Source organism: Gallinula chloropus (genome assembly GCF_964237585.1).
Source record: "Gallinula chloropus genome assembly, chromosome: Z".
Classification (NCBI taxonomy): Eukaryota; Metazoa; Chordata; class Aves; order Gruiformes; family Rallidae; genus Gallinula; species Gallinula chloropus.
Genome location: NC_140089.1, coordinates 72,349,701 through 72,374,871, shown reverse-complemented (window position 1 = coordinate 72,374,871; position 25,171 = coordinate 72,349,701). Strand labels below are relative to the sequence as shown.

Genomic DNA, 25,171 nt, shown 5'->3' with positions numbered 1-25,171 from the left:
TCAACACCCAAAATACAGCCTGAAAGCATACAAGTTTTGGATACATCAGCAATCCTTATGCATCTCAGCACCTACCCTGGCATTCACAGAAGTGTTTAATGATCAGTAGCCAAGTGATTAAGCAGGTTAACCTGGGCCCTATTGAAGGGCTGCATGAGTGACCAGAACTATTAAATCACAATGATGATAGCACTGAATTAAGAGGTTTTGGACTCACTTTCTTGCTGATAATACATCATGAATGACTACATATTGTTTTATCTAAACAATGGTTCTATTACTACGTTGTTACTACATCAAAATAGACTGGGATAGCACAGTGGATTTCTTTGCCCTCCTGTTAGGCTGCTTAAGAGAAACAGAATCTGGTCTGTTTCATCTCTTACCTTCTTAGGAACCAGACTAAACGTTTCTGTGCCTAGCACCACTGTTTTCCAGACCATTGCTTTCTTCTGACTTACTGTAAGAAAAAGAGGTTTAAGCACAGGATGAAGACAGTCATTCTAGTACTGCAATCTGATCAAAGATTACATCTGAAGTGTATTTGATTTTCTCTTACAGATTGTGAAGTTAAGAAAAAACTATTTAAAAAAAATTTATGCTACCAAAATACTGACACTTCAAGTCTTTCAGACAAGTAGTAAAGGCTCAACTAAATCCCCCTCAAAAATCCCACAAGATTCTGGGCAGAAGTCATAACAGTGATATTCCAAAAAAATGTCTCCTATAAGCTGTATGAACTGATGGACCAGAATTCATATGTAAAATGAAAATTCAAATATACAAGCAATATACAGCTCAACATTCTCAGAACACAGGTAGAAATAGTGATACAATAGTCCAACAGGAACAATATACAGCTAGCTATATGGTATTGGTCACAATCAAGACTTGGATTAAAAATTATCTTAGTAAAAAATCTGTTTCTGAATCACTAGCCTCCCACCTAATTCATTGTTGGATGTGGCATTTTAATTATAACCTCCCCAACCAAGTTCAGCTGTATATTAGTCATCACGGACCAGAAGAGCTCCTTTAAAGCCATTCTCTGGTATACAAATTTATCTTCTAAAGAGCTAGTAGTTGAAATTCAGCTTTCAGTTATTAAAATCAAGTAGTACGTGGTTTAATAGATAAACATGTATGAGGAATACTTAAGATATAATATCAAATAAAGATCAAGTTGCTGACGAAAACATCCCACAGCTCAAGTCTAAAAATATTTTAGCGCACTATTCTGTGTTACAAACCTATTGTAATAGTTTCAGCATGCTCATAAGAAGCACGGCTGTGCAACAAGGGCAGCTATTCAATTTTCCATCCAAAACACATCCCCAAACACTCAGCAGTATAATAGCATACTATATTCCCAAGACATATCCCCACTTTATACTATAATTGAATTACAGATTTAAAGCTGTTTAGATAAGGGGAAAAAGCACTAAAATATGTTTTCAGCTAGCACTGAAAAAAGGAATGGTAAAGTGAATGCAACAGAGGAAAAAAGAAGGTCAATGCAGCAAGAAATTCAAGGAAAAGAGGACTCAGGACAAGAGGGAGATAGACATGTACAGAAGAAATTGAAGGAAAGAAAACTGGAGTAGACTGGACACATCTAAAGAACTGTTAGGCTGCATCTTAAAACAAGGGAAAGTTAGCAGGCCATATGAAGTGACTGGGCAGAGAGAGAGAAACATAGCTTATTTCCACAAGCAAGCCTTTAGAAATGCATCATCCTAAGGAGCGGGAAGCCAGCATAGAGGCATCAACCCTCAAGCAGCAGAGCAGCCGCAGAAGTGCCTCCACCTGCTCCTTTGGCACCAGTAGTGCAGCCATTGCTGTGTCTAGATAGTGCAAGCAATCAGCATGTCAGAGGCCCCCCTTTCCCAGAGAGGATGGAGCTACCACCAAAACAGCCAACACTATGAGCTGCCAACATCCCAGCAGCTACAGACTTACCTGGGACTGTCAGGGCTTTGTTCACATGCAAGTGAGAAAAATGTATGTTAATATGAACAAATAAAATATGTATGAGAAAAAGAAAAGAATCAAAGCCTCTTTTGTAAAGCTTCTACCAGAAACTTCACAAAATCACAAGGTTGGAAAAGACCTTTGAAGATCATCAAGTCCAACCATTCCCAGCCTATGCTAAACCATATCCCTAAGTACCTCATCTACCCTTTTTTTGGAACACATCCAGGGAAGGTGACTCAACCCCTGACCTGGGCAGCCTGTTCCAGGCCCTGACAACTCTTTCAGTAAAAAATTTTTTTCTAATATCCAATCTAAACCTGCCCTGGCACAGCTTCATGCCATTTCCCCTTGTCCCATCTCCTGTCACCTGGCTGAAGAGACCATCGCCCACCTCTCTACAACCTCTCTTCCGGTAGTTGTAGGTGGTGATAAGGTCTCCCCTCAGCCTCCTCTTCTCCAGACTAAATAGCCCCAGCTCCCTCAGCCACTCTTCATAGGATTTGCCCTCCAGCCCCTTCACCAGCCTGGTTGCCCTTCTCTGCACTTGCTCCAGGACCTCAATGTCCTTCTTATGGTGAGGTGCCAGAACTGCACACAGTACTCGAGGTGCAGCCTCACCAATGCGTACAATGCACAAACGAGTACAGGGGCACAATCACTTCCCCAGACCTACTGGCCACACTGGTTTTGATACAAACCAGAATGCCATTGGCCTTCTTGGCTGCCTGAGCACACTGTTGGCTCATATTCAGCCTGCAGTCAACCAACACCCCCAGGTCCTTCTCTGCCTGACAGCTCTCCAGCCAGTCTCCCCCAAGCCTGTAGCGCTGCATGGGGTTATGTCCCAGGTGCAGCACTCTACACTTGGCCATGTTAAACTTCATCCCATTGGCCCCAGCCCATCAGTCCAGTCTGTTCAGATCCCTCTGAAGAGCCTCCCTACCCTCAGGCAGATCAACACTTCCTCCCAGTTTAGTGTCATCTGCAAAGTTACCGAGGGAGCATTCAATCCCTTCATTGAGGTCATTGATAAAGATGTTGAACAAGACTGGACCCAGGACTGAGGCCTGGGGGGCGCCACTCGTGACCGGCCTCCAGCTGCATTTTGTTCCATTCACCAGCACACTTTGGGCCCATCCATCCAGACAGTTTTTAACCCAGCTGAGGGTCCACCTGTCAATGCCAGTGGCAGCCAGTTTTTCAGTCAGAATGCTTTACAATAGTCCAATTTGCAAATCTAAATAAAATCAAAGGCTTTACTGAAGTCCAGGTAGACCACATCCACAGCCTTTCCCTTGTCCATTAATTGGGTCCCCTTGTCATAGAAGGCGATCAGGTTAGTTTGACAGGATTTACCTTTTGTAAACCTGTGTTGACTGGGCCTGATCCCCTGGCCATCACGCATGTGCTGCATGATAGCTCCCAAGATAACCCTCTCCATGATCTTCCCCAGGACTGAGGTCAGAGTGACAGGCCTGTAGTTCCCTGGATCCTCCTTCCAACCCTTCTTGTAAATGGGTGTCACATCTGCCAGCCTCCAGTTGAGTGGAACTTCCCCAGTCTGCCAGGATTGCTGGTAGATGATGGATAGGGGTTTGGCAAGCACATCTGTCAGCTCTCAGCATCCTCATGTGAATCCCATCTGGCCCTACTGACTTGTGGGTATCTAACTGGTCAAGTAGGTCACTAACCATTTCTTCCTGAACCATGGGAACTTTGCTATTCTTCCCCTCTGTCAGCCAGTTCCTGAGGATGAGTACTCAGGGAATATCCATTTTTACTATTAAAGACTGAAGAAAAGAAGAAATTAAGGACCTCAGCCTTGTCCTCATCCCTTGTCACTAATGTTCCCTCTGCATCCAATAAGGGGTGGAGATTCTCCTTGACCCTCCTCTTACTGTTCATATACCCATAGAAGGACTTTTTATTATCTTTTACAGAACTGGCCAGTCCGAGTTCCAGCTCAGCTTTAGCCCTTCTGACTTTCTCCCTACATGATCTCACTAAATTCCTACAGTCGGCCAAAGACACCTGCCCCTTCTTCCACAGCTCGTATTTTTCCCTCTTTTCCCAAATATCTTCCTGGATCTCTCAGCCAAGCTGGCTTCCTTCCTTGCCAACTCCTCTTCTGGCAGACTGGGACAGCCTGTTCTTGTACCGCCAAGATTTCCTTCTTGAGGAGCAACCAACCCTCTTGGGCTCCTTTGCACTCAAGAGCTGCCTCCCATGAAATCTTATCAAGCAGCTTTCTGAACAGTCCAAAGTCAGCCCTACAAAAGTCTAAGGTTCTTGTTCTGCTGCCTCCCTTACTTCTCCCAGTACTAAGAACTCTGTCAACTCATGATCACTATGCCCCAGGCATCCTCCAACCTTCACATTCCCCACTTGTTTACAAACAACAAGTCCAGCAGGGCACCTTCCCTGGTGGGTTCATTCACCAGCTGGGTCAGGCAGTTGTCTTCCAAACACTTCAGGAACCTGCTAGACTGCTTCCTCCCTGCTGTATTGTACCTCCAGGAGACATCCAGTAAGTTGAAGTCCCCAATAAGGATGAGGGCTGGTGATCAGGAGACTTCTCCCAGTTGTTTAAAAAACAACTCATCAGCTTCCTCCTGCTGGTCAGGTGATCTATAGTAGACTCCCATCACTATATCTCCCTGATTTTGTGCCCCTCTGATTTTTACCCAGAGACACTCAACCCTGTCATCACCATACTCCAGCTCCAGGCTGTCAAAACATTCTCTGACATACCAGGCTACCCCACCTTCTCTCCTACCCAGCCTGTCACATCTGTATAGTTTGTAATCAGCAATTGCAGCACTCCAGTCATGTGAATTATCCTACCACTTTTCTGTGAGGTCAATCACATCATAGTCTCCTTTAGTAACAAGGACTTCTAATTCCTCTTGTTTGTTGCCCATGCTGCATGCATTGGTGTAGATGCACTTCACCTGGTCTATTGATCTTGATACACTCCTTAGGGAAGCCTTGTTTTCCAAATGACAGCTGGTTAAGTTACCTAGCCCATCAATAGTAGTTACATTTCTACTCTGAATTAGCACACTATCCCCCTGGTTAACTAGGGTGGCTGACCAGAGGTCATTGCTAGCACACCATCCCTCAATAACTTGACCACCACACCAGGCTTTTTTCCATCTAGCCTGGCCCTGTCCCCCTCCCCCTTCTTTTCTAGTTTAAAGCTCTATTAATGAGCCCTGCTAACTTCTTTGACAGTATCCTTCTGCCCCTTGGGGATAAGTGCTCCCCATCCCTAGAAAGCAAGGCTGATGAGTCTCGAGCCAGCTCACTGTCAAAGAACCCAAAGTTCTGTTTCTCACACCATGCTCTGAGCCAGGTATTAATTTCCTGGCTCTTCTCACTCCATCCCTCCCCATTCCCTGTAGTAGGAATGATGGAGGAAAACACTACCTATGCTCCAGATCCTTGTACCATGCATCCCAGGGCCCTTAAATCTTTCTTAAAGATCCTCAGTTTTCTTTTATGGATTTCATTACTACCTATTTGGAAAATTAAAAGCAGATAATAGTCCGTGTGCCTGACCAAGGTTGAGAGTCTCTTTAAGTCCCTAACTGAAGCTCCCTTAAGGCAGTAGACTTCCCTAGAGGGTCCAGCCTACAGATCGGGCCCTCAGTTCCCTCCAAATGGAGGACAATGACCAGTCTTTTTGTTTTAACAGAGGCTGTTGTGATGATTTGCTTAGGGGGTCTTGTCCTAGGGAACACCACCTCAGGAGGCATTTTTCTATCAGCCATCTCATTATCTGGGTGGTTCCCTTGTAGTAGGGCCTTATATCTATTGCTCAGAGGAACTTGTGGTGGAAGGATAGGCATGGAAGGCACTCTCTTACTACCCTTGCCACGTATCTGCTTCCATTCGTCCCTTTCATTTAGGCTGTCCTGCCTGGGGGAGGGTACAGGGTCACTCTGGTCCTGGACGCTATCTGCTGAGTATTCACACTTCTACAGCTGGGAGGACAGAACCTGGCTCCTCTGATCTATCTCTATTTCAGCCTCCCTGATGCTGTCTAGTTTATCTTTGAGAACATCTACCTTTCCTTGTAGGTATGCTGCTCGGCTGAGGAGATCCCTAATCAGCTCACACAGGACACAACCGTGATCGGAGCTGTCTCCTGCTGCAAGAATATTGTTACATTCCCTGCACCCCAAACCTGCACTGCAACATGCTTCTGCAGTTGTTTGAACTGGGTTCCTCATACTTACAGCTTTTTAGAATGAGTTTATAGTGAGGGCACATGGTGCTCTTACAAAAGACTGAAGTGTTTTCCACACAGCAAAATTAAGTGCTAGGTAGAAATCAGCATTTTCTGTATTCTGGAATTAGGAAGTCTCAAGGAAAGAAATAATCTGTACATTCACATTCATCATTAATACTTCCTAGCTGCATCAACAAGGTGGTATAAATTTATATAACACACAAATAAGCAAGACAAACAGATTCTTAACTTACAGTTGTTCCATTTGGTCGAACTTGTTTTCATCTTCTGTAGAACAGAAAAAGGATTCTGTAAGGTCTCAATTTAACAACAACTACCAAAGTTCTTTTTAATTATACTACTTCATATCTAAGCAAAACAAACCTACTTTTGCATTTTATTAACTTTCTTAAATTTGCCATTTAAATTATCTTCTGTTCAATGGAATTACTTTGAAATCTGCCAAAGAGCTTATTTTGATCAAGTTTGATTAATCTTATTTTAATGTTTATCATATTATATTTTTATGCATAAAATTAGAAAGAGATACATGTATGCATTTGTGTAATACAGACATATATATATGGAATTCATGTATCACTTCTGTTTCATCTTCCCCATCTAGTTCAGCTCACCTGTGTGTACCTTAAGTTATGCCACCAACATTAGAGCATTCTGTTTTAATACATTTTTCCTTCTTACTCAATTTCTTCACAGAAGCCTCTCCCTTCAAGACCACTATCAATTGCTTCCATATCTATGCATTCCCCCAAAAGTTAAAGCTTCTCCATTGCTTTGACTGGTCAAGAAAAAAACAAGGACTATACCAAATCCTTTATGGGGAAGTACTGCCTATTGAAGTACTTTGTACCTGAATCAAGACTCGTGGAAGAGATTAAAATTTAAATAGTGTAATGTTCTAGTAGCTTTTTGTAAAAAAAATACAGATGTGAAAAAACCACTCTGAACTTCACATATAAAACACTATGGGTCATAGCTTTCTACCTTTGGCTGCAATTTCAATCAAACACTAGGAAAAAACCCCCACTTACCAGCACTTTTCTCTTTCTTTTTTGAATACATCTCATAAAGGAAAACAATAGTTACTAAAGTAACAACTTCAGCCACAATTGCTAGAAAGGGTTTGAGAGGCACTGTGAAGGACAGAACTTTAAGCTTCACTTTCCCTTTGCTTTTGCCTAGTTCAAAAGCAGCTTCACACCAATATACACCATCATCTTCGCTGGTGAGTTTCATTATCTTCAGATCAGTTACATTGGCAGTTTTTCTATTAATTTCATACTTGTCTGCCAGTACAGAGTCATTAATGGCGATCTGAAAAAGAAACCACAAGTCTTACTAATGCAACAGCAAAGGATTTAATCAAGTTATCAACAGATTGTTCTATAGAGAGATGTAAAGTGAGTTAAGAACAAAGAGCATTTGTGAAGCAAGTTTAGCTAACCTCCAAGGGAAGGATTTACCTTGCTGGCCACACTGGTTCCCTTCATATTCAATAAAGGAACATGCACTTTAAGCAAGTTGTCTGACATGCTTTAGTGTGTTTAAAGTCAGGTGAAAGGTACCCTCCAGTATTGACTCTCCAAAGAGAAAGCCAGCTTCCGGTGTCAGGATCTAATGCTCAGATTACATCACAGGACAAAGCATAATCTTTCAGTGAAGTTGAACTGTGATTGCTACTTCACTCATGAATACCTTGACACTCATACAAGTCAGTGCTACTCTGCAACAGTACAATGGCAATAGATCTATTTATCTCCACACAGTTAGTAGTGCCTCCCCCAGAAAAGGGCTGGGAAAAAGTGGATACACCTCCAAGGCTAAGGAGAATCCTGAAAGGTATGCATGTGGAGAGAAACTGTGCAGTGAGAGAAACCGCTGAGGATATTTCAGCCTCTTTGGAATCAAGTGGCACAGCAGTCTCCACCATACGATTACCTCCTTCAGGTCTAGAGCCTCAGAGGAGTCATAAAGGTCAGGAAATACAGAATTACTTGTACCTGGAAGAGGAGGAATAGCAGGGATATGTTCCTGTTCTCCCTCAAGCCTCCAATACAAAACCCTTTATAGCAAGACACTTTTAAGGTATCACCAAATAAGATGTGAGTGTTATAGCCATCACTAATACAGTAAGAACAAGTCTCAATACCCACCTGATTTGTTTTGCACTTATCTGGGCTGTCAGAGTATAGGTAAAGGATTTTGGAAAAGAAACACCATACAAAACAGACAAAAATCTATATCTCTGTAGCAATGAATACTTCTAAATATCAAGGGTATTTTCCCATGAGTAGAGACTGACACTAACTTTAATGGAAATGCAATCTGCACAGCCTGCAGTGTAAAGTCATTATATTTCACAGCATGTCTGTACTTTTTTTGCCGCATTGGCCAAGCAAAACTGACAGAAGCCTTACCTGTTCAGTTCCATTGGTCCTATACCAGGTCCAAGCAATGGGAGTATAGCCATAAGATTTACAAATCATTACAACCGTATCTCCTTCGTAACTGACTATGGGTTTATCTTTTCCTTCAATTATTGGTACTAAGAACAAGTAGAAAAAAGTTCATCAAGTGAGAGCTACAGGTTTTAATTACAGCTTTCCAAAAGAATAAATTATATTTAGGTATGTATTTATAGCCAACCATTTCCTTCTTTTTCCCTTAAAAGCACAAATGATTCTATAATCCATAACATGATCTAAACAAGGAGACATTTCAGGCTGATATTCCATATACAGAATTTGTGTAGAAGACTACAGGAATCCTGTTCTCTTGTTGCTGTCTGATCACAGTTGTCAACACTGAAAACCAAGTTAACACCAGACTGATTTCTACCCTTCTCCATTTTCCCTTCCTTGACAGCTGTGAGCTACATGCTTAAGTTCTAGTGCACTAGAAACATACTAGTTTTTCTGCATTTTCACTCAATCTGAAAAAACTGCTGGAAGTCTGTTCCAGTCATACTGCTGCCACATAATGGTACCTGGCAAGCTGTACTTGCATAGAACGTTTGTTAATTAAGACAAAGTTTGCAGATAGAGTGCTTTGTAGTTACAAAGCACTGTGAGCTGAAGTAATGACTTCCAGGGGAATGCCAGTAAAAACAACTGTTGGTCCAGTCTTTCTAAGGATAGAACATGGCCACAAGAAACAAGACATAAGTTGAGCTACTTGTCCCAGCCATAACTATGGCTGACCACAGCCTTCCAAGACCAAAGAGAAAAAGCTGCTGAATATATTGGCACATCATACAAAGAGTTATGTGAGCAAGTATATGATGATAGTGTTTCCCCTTGCCCTTTCTTTCCCTCATTATGATGTTTACCAACATGTTTTCCTCAGACCCCATTATTTAAAATTTTATTTCAAGTTTCATTTCTCTACCTTGTAAGGACAGACCCAGTAAATCTTTTAAGTTATATTGTCACACTAGACTAAACAGGCCAATAATTTGCTTTCAGCAGTTACAATGGAACAATTTGGTATAAGCCAGGACTGTTCTTGTTCCCTCCCATTCTTGACTGGCTGAGCACAAACTAATTGCCCTGAAGAGTTCACTTATCATAAGTATTCAAACTTTTATTTCTGGAATGGAGTTCTTTATGAAACCCATTTTTTAGTAAGAACATTGTTCACAAACTCAGAATTTGTTGTACCATACATCAACCCAGCCTTACTACTAGACAAGTCTTCTCACTCTATATGTATCATTACACATCACCCTTTTAAAGGGTAATGACAGAGTATCTTCACTGCTGTCAGTAAAACGGACAACTTTACTACACTGCTGCCACCTTCTTCCCAATTTATAAGAGAACAACAAAAACAGGTTGGAAAAAAGAACACCACATGTGAAAACAAATAAAACTCCTTATACCCAGCATAATAGGTTTATGTGGTAGTCAGGTAGATTTAGCCATGATGACCAGCAGCAAAGCACAGCTACAGGCATACCAGCGATGCGACTGCATTAACCATGAAGGACACAAGTATCTGGCTCTAACAGACTGATCAATCCTTGAATACATGCAAGGATATATGCTTTGTCCCAGGTATTTTTCTGATTAAATCACCCAGAATTTGGTGGTAACACACTGATGCTACACAGAAAAAAGTGTGGAAGAAATGAACAGACAGGTGATTGGACCAGCACATATGCCAGTCTGATTTCCATACTGGTTTAAAGACAGTGCATGTACCTGGACAGCTGCTCAAGGATCCCTCAAAAGGCAAACACAAGGTAAATCTATTCTACCCCTTAATATAGCTATTCCAACACTTCACTCCATTTAAATACTCATGACTGGTCTTAACATTTAGTAATTTGAACTTCTCTTATAAGCTTCTCTTAACCTTTGTAGCCCTGGGTAAAAGCTTCACTCCTCAAACACTGCAAAGTTATGCCACACCAGGATGGGACGGGTAAGAGAGGCAACACATACAATAATGTCTGGCTGCCTAGAGGAAAAACCATTGCAGTTAGCTTTCAGCAACAATGGACTTTAACCACTGAATCTATACCAACACATTACTCATCTTTCAGTTTGAGAATTGTTCTCTCTGCATTATTGACTGGAAGATTCAAGGACTTCTTTCCTATTTCCTCCACTCTTGCATTAATCTTGAGAAGTGTCAAGTCAGTACTTTTTATGGCATCCAAAGTGGCAGCATTCAACCATTGTGAAGCAATTCTCCTATCTTCTTGTAATAAATCAACCAGTCCTATGCACTGTTCTGGAAAAGACGACTTCCCTATTGAGTCATTCCTGCCCTTACTGAAATAGTTATTGTATACTTTCAAAAGAATAAGGTGTACTTTGATTTTTATTTTTTTCAAGTTACACAGAGTCAGGTAGCCATTCAACTAAACCATACCCACATGTTGACAATAACATATGTAGTCATTTTTAGATATTAGAAAAAATTGTACTTTATTAAGATTTTTCTTCAGCATCGCAAGTTAGTCTCCCGCTGGAATGGGAGACTAATGCATATATCAGCATTACTATGCAAGATTTGAATATACATAAGAGCTTCATCAAGTCATATGAACACATATCCCACTGAACAAAGCCAGGTTGCAGCATTGAGAATTAAAGCTGTGCTGGTTAGGTCAGCTGAGGTTAGAGTAGTTATCTGAAGAGTCAGAGCTTTTAGAAGCCTATATTCAGAGAGAAACTTGCATATCCCAGTCAAAGTTTTTCCCAGATCAAATATTTGCCTTGTTCTTTGTAAAATTTGGATGGTGGAAATAGATAATGGAATAACTATCATTAGAGATTAAAGTTCTCAGCAGCCTGTATTTAGTTATTTCCAAGTCTCCCATTCAATTGGATTTCACCTACTTCTTTCAGGGGCAATACCACTAGAGAAGATAATACAACACATAAGGGCCTAATACTCCCCATGAAACACACTAACCTTAAGTGCCGTTCTTACGCAAAGCAAAAGATACGCCAAAGCAGCAATCTGGTGTGTCAGAACTACAACTGAATTTGTTTAAAAGCCTGCCTCCACTTTGGCAATTCTTGCTCTTTCTGTAACACCAAGTCCTTGACCAAGTTTAAGTCACTGGCTCTGCTTTTTGAAAGACTTCTAAGACACCATCCTTTCCTCCCACCCCCCCATAAGTGAGCAGTATTCACTCCTGCTGTAGGGATAGAGAGGGAAGGGGATATTAGTTACACATTTAGGAAAAAAGTAGGGTTATATGGTCTTTTGGTTGTTTTGACAAGTTTAGTTAAAAAGGCTTTTAGCTTCTGCTTCAAAACTCTTCATGCCTCCATGCTACAGAAATGTCTTTGATAGTGATTCTCACTTCACTTGATCATACCAGGCACTGCATATCAAATGAAGTTCCAATTTCCATACTAACCAGAAACCATATTAACACAGAATTTCAATAGCCAAGAGAAGCAAAATTTAAAATAAAGCAAGTTAAGATTAAACACAATTACCTTGCAAGTGAAAAATAGCACTGATTTCTTCTTCACCTTTCAGAGTACAACTGTAACTTCCCAGCTTACTGTGATCCCAGATCCTCAGTCTTAAAAAAAAGTTTAATCAGTTTGCTTTCTCACTTGTATTTGTCCTAAAACTATCAGTGACTGCTAATTAACATTCTAAAGAAACCAGCAGATATTAGTAGTGAAGCAGAGAAAATGCACTGCTCAACCACTCAGATTCAGGTTTAGTGTAATGTAGAAGCAACATGGTATTTAAAAAGAGCACAAGCACACCTGGGAAGATAAATATAATTTTCACCCTTGTTGCACACAGAAGGCCAAGCATCTTTAAGCAGTGTGATCTACAGGTTACTGAATTAGACATGGGTTCAATATGTGATCTATATAACATATGCTATGTACAACTTCAGAAGAGAGTATTTGAACATTTTATTCTTTCTGAAATCAGTCAGTCGATGCCTAGCACAGCTTCACAAAACAGTTTAAGAGCTGCCACTTAATGAAGTCCAGCATATTCTCTGCTGGCAATCTATACATTTCACAGCTACTTTGAAAAAGAAATATATTAGTTGTATTTGTGTATATGAAGTAAGAGAGAAGTAACCAAGGAAGTTATGTAAACATTGCTGAAGTTAAGAAACTAAAGCTGTACAGAAATCAACTGGGAGCTACCTGCTTAAAACTAATCCATTTACAGATTTTTAAATCCATCAGTAAACTGTGTCAAAGAAAAATTTCCTACAACATTTCTTGAATCTCTTTAGAGGCTCCGAAGAGATAAGAAAGCCTTCAAAACAATAAAAACCTTTACTGGAAAGCTACTTTCTTTTGATAGTTATGAAGCAAAGACCCGGCCATTTCATGCTTAAGTTTATACTTCAGTTACTGAACAAAGTTACAGGACCTCAGAAACTGTGCATTTATTCTATATTCTTCTCTTGAAGAAACTGTTTTCCTAGTACTAGAGGAAAACCAGGAAGTCTTCCTTGAGGCTCAAGGTAACTGCAACCTTTCTCCTTTCCTGCAGCATCAGTATGTCAGTTATTGACATGTATTATCATCACATCTGACTAATATATATATGTGACTAGTATTGGGCAGTGTATATGCATATAACTCATTAGCACATGCAATTCAAACTAAAGTATGCTACTTACTGGATGCTCCAGCTGTTTTCATTTTTACTGACATGTCCAATTTTTTCATTTCCCTTCTTCCAAGTCACTTGATTTCCTTCATGAGAATATTTATCATCCAATCTGCATGAAAGTTCAATTGCAGTTGCATTTACCAAAGTGATATTTTTTTCCACAGGAGTGCCAGAATCACCTAAGAGGAGTTTAAAAAAAAAAGTTTGAGACACCTATTTCTTCATTCTGAGGGGGAAAAAAAAAAAGGGATTCCAAGATTGTGTTTTACAGGTGGATACAGCATGTTGTTATTGAACTTCCCAGGACAACAACATTGCAAAATCAGACAGCGTTTGACAGTGATTTTCTTAAGGCAACACTGAGTTATTACACACATTCATTACAAATGTCATGGTCGTTCCATTCTGTAGGTAAACTCCTAGAGGGCTTTAATATAGAAACATAAATATTAATTTGACTGAAAGCAAGACAGACTCAGACTTCTACATACTTTAACCCAAAACAAAACATATTAAGTACTTGGCTCTCACCAGGGGAAACAATGCCTGCTCTCAGTCTAAACTTCTCTGAACTCATATTTGGTATTAAAAAGGATTTATTGCTTAAAAGTATTTCTAAAATTTATAAAGAAGTTTATTAACAATATGAAAGAGTTTGACTTGCAAATATCTACAAGCATCCATGTTTTAGCCAAGCGAAGACTGATGATACTGTGAGATCACCAGTAATGTCTGGCCTTTTACGCTACAGCTGCTCATCTTGAAACCAAATCATCTTCAAACACATTTATGGCTGCCTTTGCTTTCCAGTGGCAAGCCAGCAGAATTATTATGTGAAAACATTCTGTGGTGGTTTGACCCTGGCTGGAAGCCAGATACCCACCAAAATTGCTCTATTGCTCCTCTTTTAAGCTGGAAAGGGGAGAAAATAAATATTGAGAGGCTTAGGAGTAGAGATATGGACAGAAAGAGATCATTCTGCAATTAGTGTCATAGGCAAAACAGACTCAACATGGAATAAAAGACTACCTAATTTATTACCCTACACACACACAGTGAACCCAAAGTCAGATAATGAGAAGTACAACCAGATCTTAAAGCACCTCCCTCCATCCTTACTTTCTTCACAGACTAAGCTTTATTCATTATTTCCCTCCCTTCTTTTCCTCACAGTGTGGCACTGGGTGGTGGGAGCAATGGAGATTTGAGTCAGTTTCTCACAAGCTGTTTTCTTTCTTAAATGGGGCATTCCTCACACTCTTCCTCCCACCCACAGGAGAGACATCCAAAAGCTTCTCCAATGTGAGCCCCACACGGCTTCAGCTCTTCATCAACCACCCCAGTGTGGATACCTTCCTTGGGGTGCTGTTTTTCAGGCCCAGACTGCTCCAGCCTGGTCCCTCAGAGTCACAAATCCCCCCAGCAAACTGGCTCTGGTATGGGCCTGTCTCCACACGTTGCAGGTCCTGACAGGAGTTTGTTCCAGTGTGGGTCACAGTACCTTCCATATGTCTCCACTCTCTCCAGTGTGGGGCCTCTCCACAGGCTGTGAGTGGGGTCTCTGCTCCCCATCACCTTGCATGGACTGTGGGGAGACACCTGCTCCACCATGCGTTTCTCAACGGGCTCCAGGGGAATCTTTCTCTCTGGTGCCTGCAGCACCTCCTCCCCATTCCACCTTCACTGACCTTTGTGTCTGCAAAGCTTCTTACATCTTCTCACTCCCTTCTCTGGTGGCAAAAAGCAGCTGCTTGCATATTCTTTTCCTAAATGTAATTCCCAGAGGCACTGTGATCATCACTGATGGGCTCAGCCTTGGTCAGCAGCAGGTCCAGCCTTGAGCTGGCTGGTGTTTGCTCTGTGTGGCCTGCAGAGAACTTCTGGCTGCTTCTTGTAGAAGTCACCCTGCAGCCCCCTTCTCCACCAGAACCCAGCCATGCAAAACCACAACACATTCTAATACAGTGGAAAAACCTGCACTTTTTTGCAAACTCCATATGCATAAATCAAGCATATCCAAAAAAGATGTCTGCTTTTGAAACTCACTATCTGATCCATAAACAGCCTTTTATAAAAACACCTGACTTTGTACCCATCAGCACTGACATTTTTTAACTAGCCTTTTCTTTCACACTTTGTAGATACAGCTGTTGTTAGTCCATCTGAATACTCCATGAAAACTGAGGCTTCACCTCAATCCTAGACCTACCCTGCAGCAGCTGTTGGTCAAAGAAGAAACATGCATCTTTCACAGGTCAAATTCTTTGAGAGAAAAGGAAGTTTTAAGGTACAGTTCACTGACTTTGTTCTGCAAGTCATACCTAAGCAGCAAAGTCTAGCTGAAGTGGAAGCACCAGATACTCCCACACAATATTTGAACTTCACTGGATCAAGCAGAGACAGCCTTAAGAACACACCCAGGACTCCAAGGCCAAGCCAAAGTATTACAGATATGTTGAACTGGACTTAAAATTACTGGTGCAACACCTTGACCTTCCACAGCAGAGCAAAGACAATTGCAGTAACTCATTACATTACATTCAATAAGCGAGCTAAGCATAACTCACATTGTTGAGGCTGTTTATGAACACAGTAATGTAATAAACGAAATTGGTTTCACAAGGGTAAGAGTTTTACAGTCAGATTAGTTATACTGGCTAAAAATAAAACCTATACCTTTTGAGGTTATTTTAAAACTAAATCCACATTAATGGAACATGAAAATCTTATGTTGTGGAATATTAACCTCTAGCAAGACTGATATCCGGACCATGTCCATACCAAAAGTACATGCACAGAATAAGACAGACACCACCTTAAGTTTCCCACTGGAAGATACAACATAAATTCTGTGTGATTATGCCCTTACAATATCAGACCAGTATTTTGCAAAGAAGTTAATTGATTTGAATTTAGAAAAATTTCAGTTAGATTGATTTTTCAGTTGCTCAAGGAATTCAAAATTGTTATATGGCAACTGAGAACTTTATATCCACTTCAGGAAAGGACTTATCTTGCCTTTCCTCCATACTTCAAATTCGACAGTACTGCAAACACACGAATGTTAGGGAGTACCCTACCTTATGTAGTCTTTCCAAGTGGATTCAATAGAACAATGAAATTGTTGCTGGAATCAGTTTGGGAGAACAGAGAGCTATGAGGTAGTTTCACTTGTTTTAATAAAAAGAATCTCACTCTCCACTGCACGAATACTAATTAGAACACAAATATTCAGTAATAGAAATTGCTAATCTTTTCTTTTATTGAGCTCACCCCATGCTCAGTGTAAGCATCTTAATTCTATCAAGAGACTGCATATAGTTGTAGGCGTTTAATGTAACTGGAACAGAAAAAACACACTCACCACGCAGGATTACCTCATACTTCACAACAGTGACATTAGACACCTTCTCTTTGGCTGCCTGCTTGAAGTCTTGTGATGTAAGATCTGTACCTAACGAGGTTGTGGGGGAAGCAAAGTAGTATGTTATGATCCTATAAAGATAATCCTACAGCAGAGTGTCAATATAGTATTGCTATTGTCTCTTACAGGAATCTTGGGGGGAGAGGACCTTGCCAAATTCTGACTCCTGTGGAGATCCTTTCATATTCTTTGCACGTTAACAGCCAGAATCTTAAAGCAACAGTGTGGTGTCCTTACTGTTATAGTAATTATACTATTTTACACTATAACTGGAAACTTCCAATGTTGTAATTGTAAATGTCAATCTCTAAAGAAATCTTAACTGTATTTCACAGCCAGTTTCAAGTAGTCACCTAGAGCTTACAGGTGGGTCCTAAAACTGTATAGGACTACACCAATGTTCCAAGCTCTGCTTAAAAAGTAGTAGAAGACTGTAGAAAAACAAAAGAAAAAACAGTAGGACAGAACACTGGCATTCCCAAAGCCACTACATTTCAACACCACAGCTGGAACACTGGAGGTAAGCAGTTATAATGAATGCACAGGCAAGAACACTCTGCACTCCACTGGAACATGGTCAGAGTCCCTCACTACTCCACAGAACTCCTGTGATACTTCAGTGAATTTCCACACACAAAGAATATCAATATTGACTACTATGTGCCCAACTAAAACTTTGTGTGTGGGAAAACTACATTTATAACATTTAATATGGACAGTAAAATACCTTTTCTGTAGGGACTGTGGATAGTGTACCATTCAAGCACTGGCTTTATAAGGTGATGCAAAGGTTGATGCAGCTATCAGGCGGGCAACTGTAAGCATAGGCAGCCTGTTCCCACCATGACACCTGTTCTCATGCTCCATGCATTTCAAGAACAGAGCAAGAATGCAGTTAAGCTATAGCTTTATCAACAGATGTAGGTCAGATAAGGAAGTATCACCCTTCACATCTACACACATTTCCTTTGTGCTATACTAAAGCATGTTCCTAGTAAACTGAAGCATACTGTGAAAAGACTAGAAATTATGTTTTAAAGGAAAGGTCAGTTCAATACAGTTATAGAAATCTTACACTTTTTTCCAGTTTCTTCAGTTACTTTCTATACACCTTTAAACAGACTGTATTGGTTATTATCAACTAATAGAAATTTTCCATAACCACTTCACTAGAAAAATCACAATAGAATCTTTAGGGTAACTGAAGCTTAACAGTTTAAGTGGAAGACAACATATAATTGCTTTTACCAGGCGTATATACATTATGTCCAACTATCAAATGATCTGAAGGGCTCCTCTGAGTTTGCCAGTTGACAGTTTGTGTAGTCGTCATGTGCTCTGAAAGGTGAAAAACAAGTCTGCTTTAAATTCAGTGATGAAACAAAAGAAATAGTGATTTCACATACACACCCCTGGCACTACATTTTATTAATAAATAAGTGCACTATACTTAAGCCACATTTTGCATGCTTCCAGAGTAATTTTATTGCCATTTTATAATGCATCTCAAATATACAAACAGTAACTGTAGACAGGATCTGCCTAATCATACAGCATTATGGAAGAAAACTTTTCTAGCCTTTTTTAGTAGGAAAGAGACTTCATTATCTCTCCTGTCCATGGATTGAAAAGGTTCCCACTCTCAGTTGGGAAAACAGAAAAAAACTGAGCTACAGCTTCAGTCTTCACACTGAGGGAAGCACAGGGTGGCAGGGTTGATCAGTAGAAATAGTATCTCTGAAAGCCCAGATCTCCTCAGAATTATTCTTTTCCTGGATAAAAACACTGAAGTTTGAGAAAGTCCTTAAAACACATGCCTCAGCCACAGTTGAGAGAATCTGGTTGCTCTGAAGGAAGTCCCTGCTAGTGGTTTACAGCTAAAGGTCACTGATCCAGGACAAGCAGAGGTACCACATGCCTTTCCTGTTGCCAGCCTGTTTCATAAAGCAGTGGTTTTCTTTATCAGCATATCAGCTCACAACAATGCTACATACACCACAGGTAATCAGTATGTCATATGGCTTGTTCCATCTGCACTTTCATACCTTCCCGATGCTTCGAACAGTTTAAGCAACAATAAGCTTGTATATTAAAATTACCAATTCAGAAGAGAGCTTCAGGCTAGTTCACTTGGTGATTGTTGACAACAGACCATTGCCAATTTCAACTACTAGTCCAAAACACTTCAAGCAAATAAATTATGAAGGACTAGATATGAGAAATAAACTAGTCTCAGTGTTTGCCCCTGAAATAACAGACTGCTGAAAAAGTTCTGGGGAATCTTCCTCTGTCTGTGTGTGCAGACACCTTGTCAGAATGCCAAGGTTGTCATGGATCAGCTGAGTTTGTCAATCCAGTACATGCATCACCTGGTTTGTAACTGAAATCCCTCATGATGATACATTCAGAAGGCATACCATTGTATGGTAGCTGTTATCCACGCACAAAAAATAGACAACTGTTAAAGGTGCCTTGCATACCAATAGGTTCCTCATACTGACTTTCTTCCTCAATTCATGTATCAAACATAAATGGTTAAAGTCACATTATACAAAATACTTTGCATATTTTAGCTCAGATGTATGTGTTTAAGTATGGAAAGGATTACTGAATCTAGCAGCTATCACACTCCCTCTGGTTCTCACACACAACATACTAAAAGGCTCTAAAGATGAATACCAGGTAAATAGCACTATTATCTCCAATGACAGAACTGCAGACTGAATAGCTTTCCAGACTTGCTTGTGTTCATGTATAAATATAACTTCACCCATGTTTGATGTGCATTAATCAGCATGAGCTTTGGTACACTGCTGAATTCCTGCTGTGCTGATCTTTACAGAGAAAAAGCTAGAATCAACAATTCTGATTTCTTCTCCTGCCTGGAACTCCTCTGCTCCCTAACAAAACAACAATTAAGGTCCACAATATGGTGATTAAAGTATGGAGACAGCAGAAGGTTTTGACACATCTAATTTAAAAATAGATAGATGAAGCTAGTAGGCATAGTAAAGCAAGGACATTATTGTACCCTTCCCTAATACAACAGCTTAAGAAGTCATCCTCACATGAAAAATTAGGTATAAGCGCTGGAACAGAACTTCCCACAATGGTTCCAGTTTCTGAATTGTCCCATCTCTAGGGTCATTGCCTGCTTTTATGGCATATATGCCTAAGGGCAACAGATACATTACTGGGAGTTTGATAGCTTTTTCAGGTCCTTGATTTTATTTCAAAACACTTCACTGAAATTTTAAACTCTATGGTAACATAGTATCACTAGGAAAAAGTATTTATTACAGCTTTCAGTATACTAAAATGAAACTATTACCAGGAGATGATTCATTAGTTCCAGTTTGCATCTTGGTCAAAGAGCTTGTCTGAGACTGACTGGCATCTTGCGTTCTCATAGCTGGCTCTAAAAAGGAAAAAAAGGGTTTAAAGGAAATTTTATTCTTTCAGTGGAACTGAGTTAGAAGCATCTAGTCCATGAAAATCCAAACAGAACCTCCTCACCTTAGCCTACTGCCTAAGTTTTCTTCCCCCCAAGTTGGGAACATACACACCAAAAGTGTGCAAGAATTACTTTCCATTAGTTCTTTTGTTCACTTTAGGCAAGATGAAGAAACAGTCACAGTATTATTTGACTTCTAATTTGTGTATACCCATCTTTTGCTGTAGTTAGGCTATAGTCAAGGCAAAGCCATTCTTCAGAATATTCCAGCAGACCAATAAACTTTAAAACCTGTACTCAGCCCTGTCTTGTTTCTGGGCTTAGACCATCATATCTTATGAGACTGACACTAGTTAATTATTTTTAAACAGAGATTAGCAGGTTCACAAATAAAATAAGGATCTCATTACAACATTACATGTTCTGTAACAAAAAAGGATCCGTCAAACATGGGCTTCAATAACTAATACTCACAACTAACTCCACTTTCCCTAAGACCATGGCAAATTTGACTCTACACCTATAATACAGTTTTTGTAAGGGCCAGGCAAAGCTTGAGCTTTTTTTTTATGTTCTTGACTGGAGGAGGAACAGCTGTGGAAGAGACAGAACACTTGCTTAGTTCTTGATCTATGAAGAATTAAGGTCCCTAGATATAACAGAGATGTTTGCTCATTCTTTTCTGTTCCCATATTTGGGTGGCATAAAATAAAAGCTGTATCTTCACATGGTTAGGTATTCCAGGACATACTGTACTGCTACAGCAGCAGGATGCACACCTCCTCAAACTCAGCACAACCTCACCTAAGTAGCTTTTAAGTTATTTGGGCAGTAGATACATGGGGAAAGAGGACATTTTTGCAGTTGTAAATTAAGTCTGGGAAGGGTAGTAAGTTCTGCTAGACCTGCAAGCATAGATGAAAAGTGAAAAGCTACATCATTCTTCAATTTTATTCAAACTGTGTGCCTTCAGCAGAAGGTAAAGTTAGCACCCTGCCAGTGCTAACAAGCAGACACTACTAAACTCCTACCCCATTTCAGCACTACAGGCATAGACAACCTATAGACTCCCCTCTAGTACCTCCAGAACAGTTACTACAGCCTACATAAGAGCCCTTGCTGGCTTGTACCAAGTACTTCCTCAATTTGCCCATCATACTTCGTGCAGTTTGGATTAAGAGTGGAACAAGACAGTCTGAGAATGATAAAAAAAATTAAGCCTTAGTGGTTCTTAACAAGCTCTTCATTTTTCAAACCGCTCTACTAGGCACACAGTGAAGGGTCCCCCTCTCAGCCCTTCACACAAGCTAAGAGCTTAAGAAAGCCCTTCTGTCTATCTGCTGGCTCATGACCCAGCCTATAAGACTTGAGTCTTATTCTCTGCTCAACAGAGGTGCAGAGAGCAGGGAGAGCTATTATGCTTCCAATATTTACAGAAAGGTTGAGGAAAGGTCCACAGATTTTCATATCTACAGCATCTTGAGGCATTCTAAGGATGTCATGGATCACCTGACTGTGTCAGCTTAGTAAATGCATCACCTGCACAGTAATTAAAATCCCCAAAGATGATAAAATTAGAAGGTACCAGTGCCAAGCTTACAACAGCTCTGCTATCTCTCTGCAAGGAAGGCAGATAACTGGCAACGTGGTTTGCATAGTAATAGGGTTCCCAGCTTGGCTTTCTTGACTGCTTTCACTTGGTATGTGAATCAAGTATCACTATGTCTAGTCATCACTGCTTCCATGTCTTGGCTCTTGTCTGTCTATATGTCAAGCTACGCAGCACAGAGATAATACTGCATTGCTTCTCTCATATAGAGAAGCACAGAGATAATACTGCATTGCTTCTCTCATATACACCTCCTGAATAGCATCAGAGATCAAGATGACCTAGCACTGCATCATTAGTGTCATCAAGCCAAGCAGTGATGTAAGCAAGTCAAGTAGAATGATTTCTTGAACTACTGAGTCATGGCTGCATGCCTTAGTCTATAATTGACTTGCATTAGATTTAATCAATAGTGTGGTAGCTTTCTGAGCTCCTGTTGCCCTGATCTTTACACAGGAAGGGGTGAGACAATGAGGTCATTAATTTATTTTTCTACCTTGCCTCTGCTCTTTACTGGAGCCAGTATTTTCAGGATAAATATGTGGTTGTACCACACTTATCATCACCAGAGCAACTCGGGTTTTAAAATCTATTCACTCTTTCAGCCCAAAAAAGTGGCTGAAATAGTTTCCTTTAATTTAACATCATTCATTTAATGTAAATTAAATTTATATTAATTTTATACTCTATGTAAACACACAGGTATTCAGTAGCATCTATAGTCAGCTGCCAGAACCTCTTACTGCCTCTAGAAAAGAGAAAATGGCAGGCTGAGTTCTACAGAAGCACCAGAGGATCCAGGTGAAGGACTCAGAAATGCCGTAAAAGAAGCCCTTCTGTCAGGACAAATAAAAAAACTGAACCTGGAAGGAAAGTCTGTAAGTAATGAGGTGTATCCTCCACTCATTACTCCTTTGCTTCTTTGGTGGCAGAAGTTGCATGATGAGATGTGGTGGGTTTCCTTTTCCTCATCAGGCAGCACATGCTACAACTAAATTAGGCAATCACAACAGTAACCAAACAAAGCAGCAAACACTGCAGAACAGTGTTGTGACAGAAGTTACTGTCAACTCAGTACAGAACAAGAGCTTAAATTCCAAGATGAAGAACTAAATGTTTACAAGACAAGAGTAACAGAATAATAATTCTTTCCAAACTATTTCTCAAAATCTAGGTGGCCTCTTCTGTTATCTGCCTGATTTGCTGCAGAAGGCTCCATAACACATGCACCAAGTACTGCTGGTCACTGTTTCTGCAAGCATTTCTTTCCATTGAAGAAATCCACTCAACTCGAACATCTCCAGAATACACAGTTTCCAGACTTCTCTAGAAAGCAGGTTTATTTCTCCAAAGGAGCACGAGCTTCCCTTTGCTACACCTGTGCAAGCAGTCTCTGTGCTTGACTTAGCTTTTTACACACCTAGCTAATAACAGTGAAATTCTCTTCCTCGCATTGAGCTCATCACAGAAGTCAGCATGAAGACTCCCTATCTACTTCATACAAATACAAAAGTATTTAACAAAAGCCTGAAAAGCAACCACTTTAGGAATATGTTAAGTCTGTGGAAATTTTGGAAAAACAAATTGGGAGTTGCTGGGGGGGGAAGGAGGGTAGGGTTGTTTTTTGGAAGAGGGTACCATTTCACTGATGGCTTCAGTCAGTATTAGGTACATAAATACCATTCAAGAACAGCAAAAAATTCCTGTCCTTTAATATTATGTGAAGCTACCACAAATTTTACATAAGTAATCATCACACAGAAAGCAGTATTACTCCTGTCAGGAAAGCAAACAGAGGAATGGACAAGAATGTAACTACTTACATATTACACACTGAAAACAGAGCTAAGCCACTGATGGCTAAAGCCACATCAATAATTCTCACACACATGCACAGGCAGAACTTTCAGCCTTGACAAGGCATGCTCCAACAACCACACCTTGCATCAGCAATCTGCCATTTCCTTCTCTTACCATTCTGCACTACTCCGCAATACTTCAAAAACAGGATAAACAAGTGAAATCACTAGGTGTAGAAATGTTTTATTTCCTTAGGATCAGCTGGCCTGCTCCTAACTACCAAAAACCACTAGTTCAAGAATAGGGCCCGGAAGGCTTAAGGCCCTTCTCCTTCATGGATTTTAAGTACCACATTTGAAAACACTGTGTCCCTGCAGGCCACACTCCTCCCAACCTTCTAGGCCTACCTATATTTTAGTAACTCAAGTTACTGATCTGTGGGGGTTTTTCAAGCCTTCAATGATCCTTTACTTCATAAGGATAGCACTACCTTGCCTCAACCTCCAAATCCTGCATCTGAGAGCCAATAAACTCTTCCGTTCATGAGGCAGAAAGCAAACAGTGTCAGACTACTGGACCAAGCATCACTGGACGTGGTTCAGCACCGCAGCCAGCATACCCGCTGCACCCAGGCCCGGCAGCAGAGCTACCAACCACCTCCATTACAGGACAGCAGGGAAGGAGAATCCCTACTTTCCAGCAGGCCTACGAGAAAAACGAGCACATTTTTTTGAAGCTAAAGACGACGGAACACGGGGAGGCTGAAGCAGCAGCGGGTGCCGGAGAGGAGGCAAAGCTGACGCGTTCCGACCCCGCGGGAGGGTCGCGGTCGCTGAGGCCGCTCAAGTAAGGCGGCGCCGAGAGACAGCCGTCCTGCCGGGCCACCGCTTCGTCCCCCTGGGGAGCCAGGGGGATGCTCCGGGGCAGGGAGGACCTTTGCTCAGCCGAAGCTCCCCTGCCCCTTCGCCCCAGCCCACACCGACGTTGAGGGCGGATGGGGCCGCCCGGCCAAGCTCAGCCCGAAAGACGAGGGAGCATTTACCTGCGGGGCTCCCTCCAGAGAGGCGGAGGCTGAGACAGAGCAGCAGCAGCAGCCCCAGGCGCTTCACGAAGAAGGCGGCAGGCATGGTGCCGCAGCCGCCGCCGCACTCCCACTTGCCGCGGCGGCGCTCAGACAGCTGGCTCGGCCCCGCACCGCCCGCGGGCAGCGGCTGCCGAAGAAGCTTTTCGCGGGCCGGAGCGGCTCCGCGGGAGACCTGGCGGCTGCGAGACGGATCAAAAACCAAAAGAAAGCAGCCCCGATCCACCAAGCAGGCAAGCGTCCGGCAACGAGCGGCCAAAGGAAGCCAGGACACCGCTGCAGGCACCACTGTACCGCCTTACGGAGAGGATATATGACTGCCGGCACAGTGACAGCCGGTGCGGCCCCGCCAGGCTTTATGCGGCGGAAGGAAGGGCGTGGGTGAGCACCGGTGGCTAATTGGTGAGGGGCCCTCACAGCTGACCCGGTTCGCCGCGCTGGGGCCGGCTGGAAGC

At 41.4% G+C, this 25,171-nt stretch overlaps 1 protein-coding gene across 1 annotated transcript; it reads right to left on the bottom strand.

The window, feature by feature from the left end:
- Window positions 1-402: 402 nt before the first annotated feature.
- On the bottom strand, window positions 403-24,762 carry EMB (embigin; the record flags this gene model as incomplete). Its single annotated transcript, XM_084278512.1, has 10 exons — window positions 403-460; window positions 6,463-6,496; window positions 7,267-7,543; window positions 8,647-8,774; window positions 12,190-12,278; window positions 13,356-13,527; window positions 16,713-16,802; window positions 18,021-18,110; window positions 20,104-20,190; window positions 24,678-24,762. The coding sequence occupies 10 exons, from the start codon at window positions 24,760-24,762 to the stop codon at window positions 403-405; spliced, it is 1,110 nt and encodes a 369-aa protein (XP_084134638.1).
- Between the last annotated feature and the right edge of the window lie 409 nt (window positions 24,763-25,171).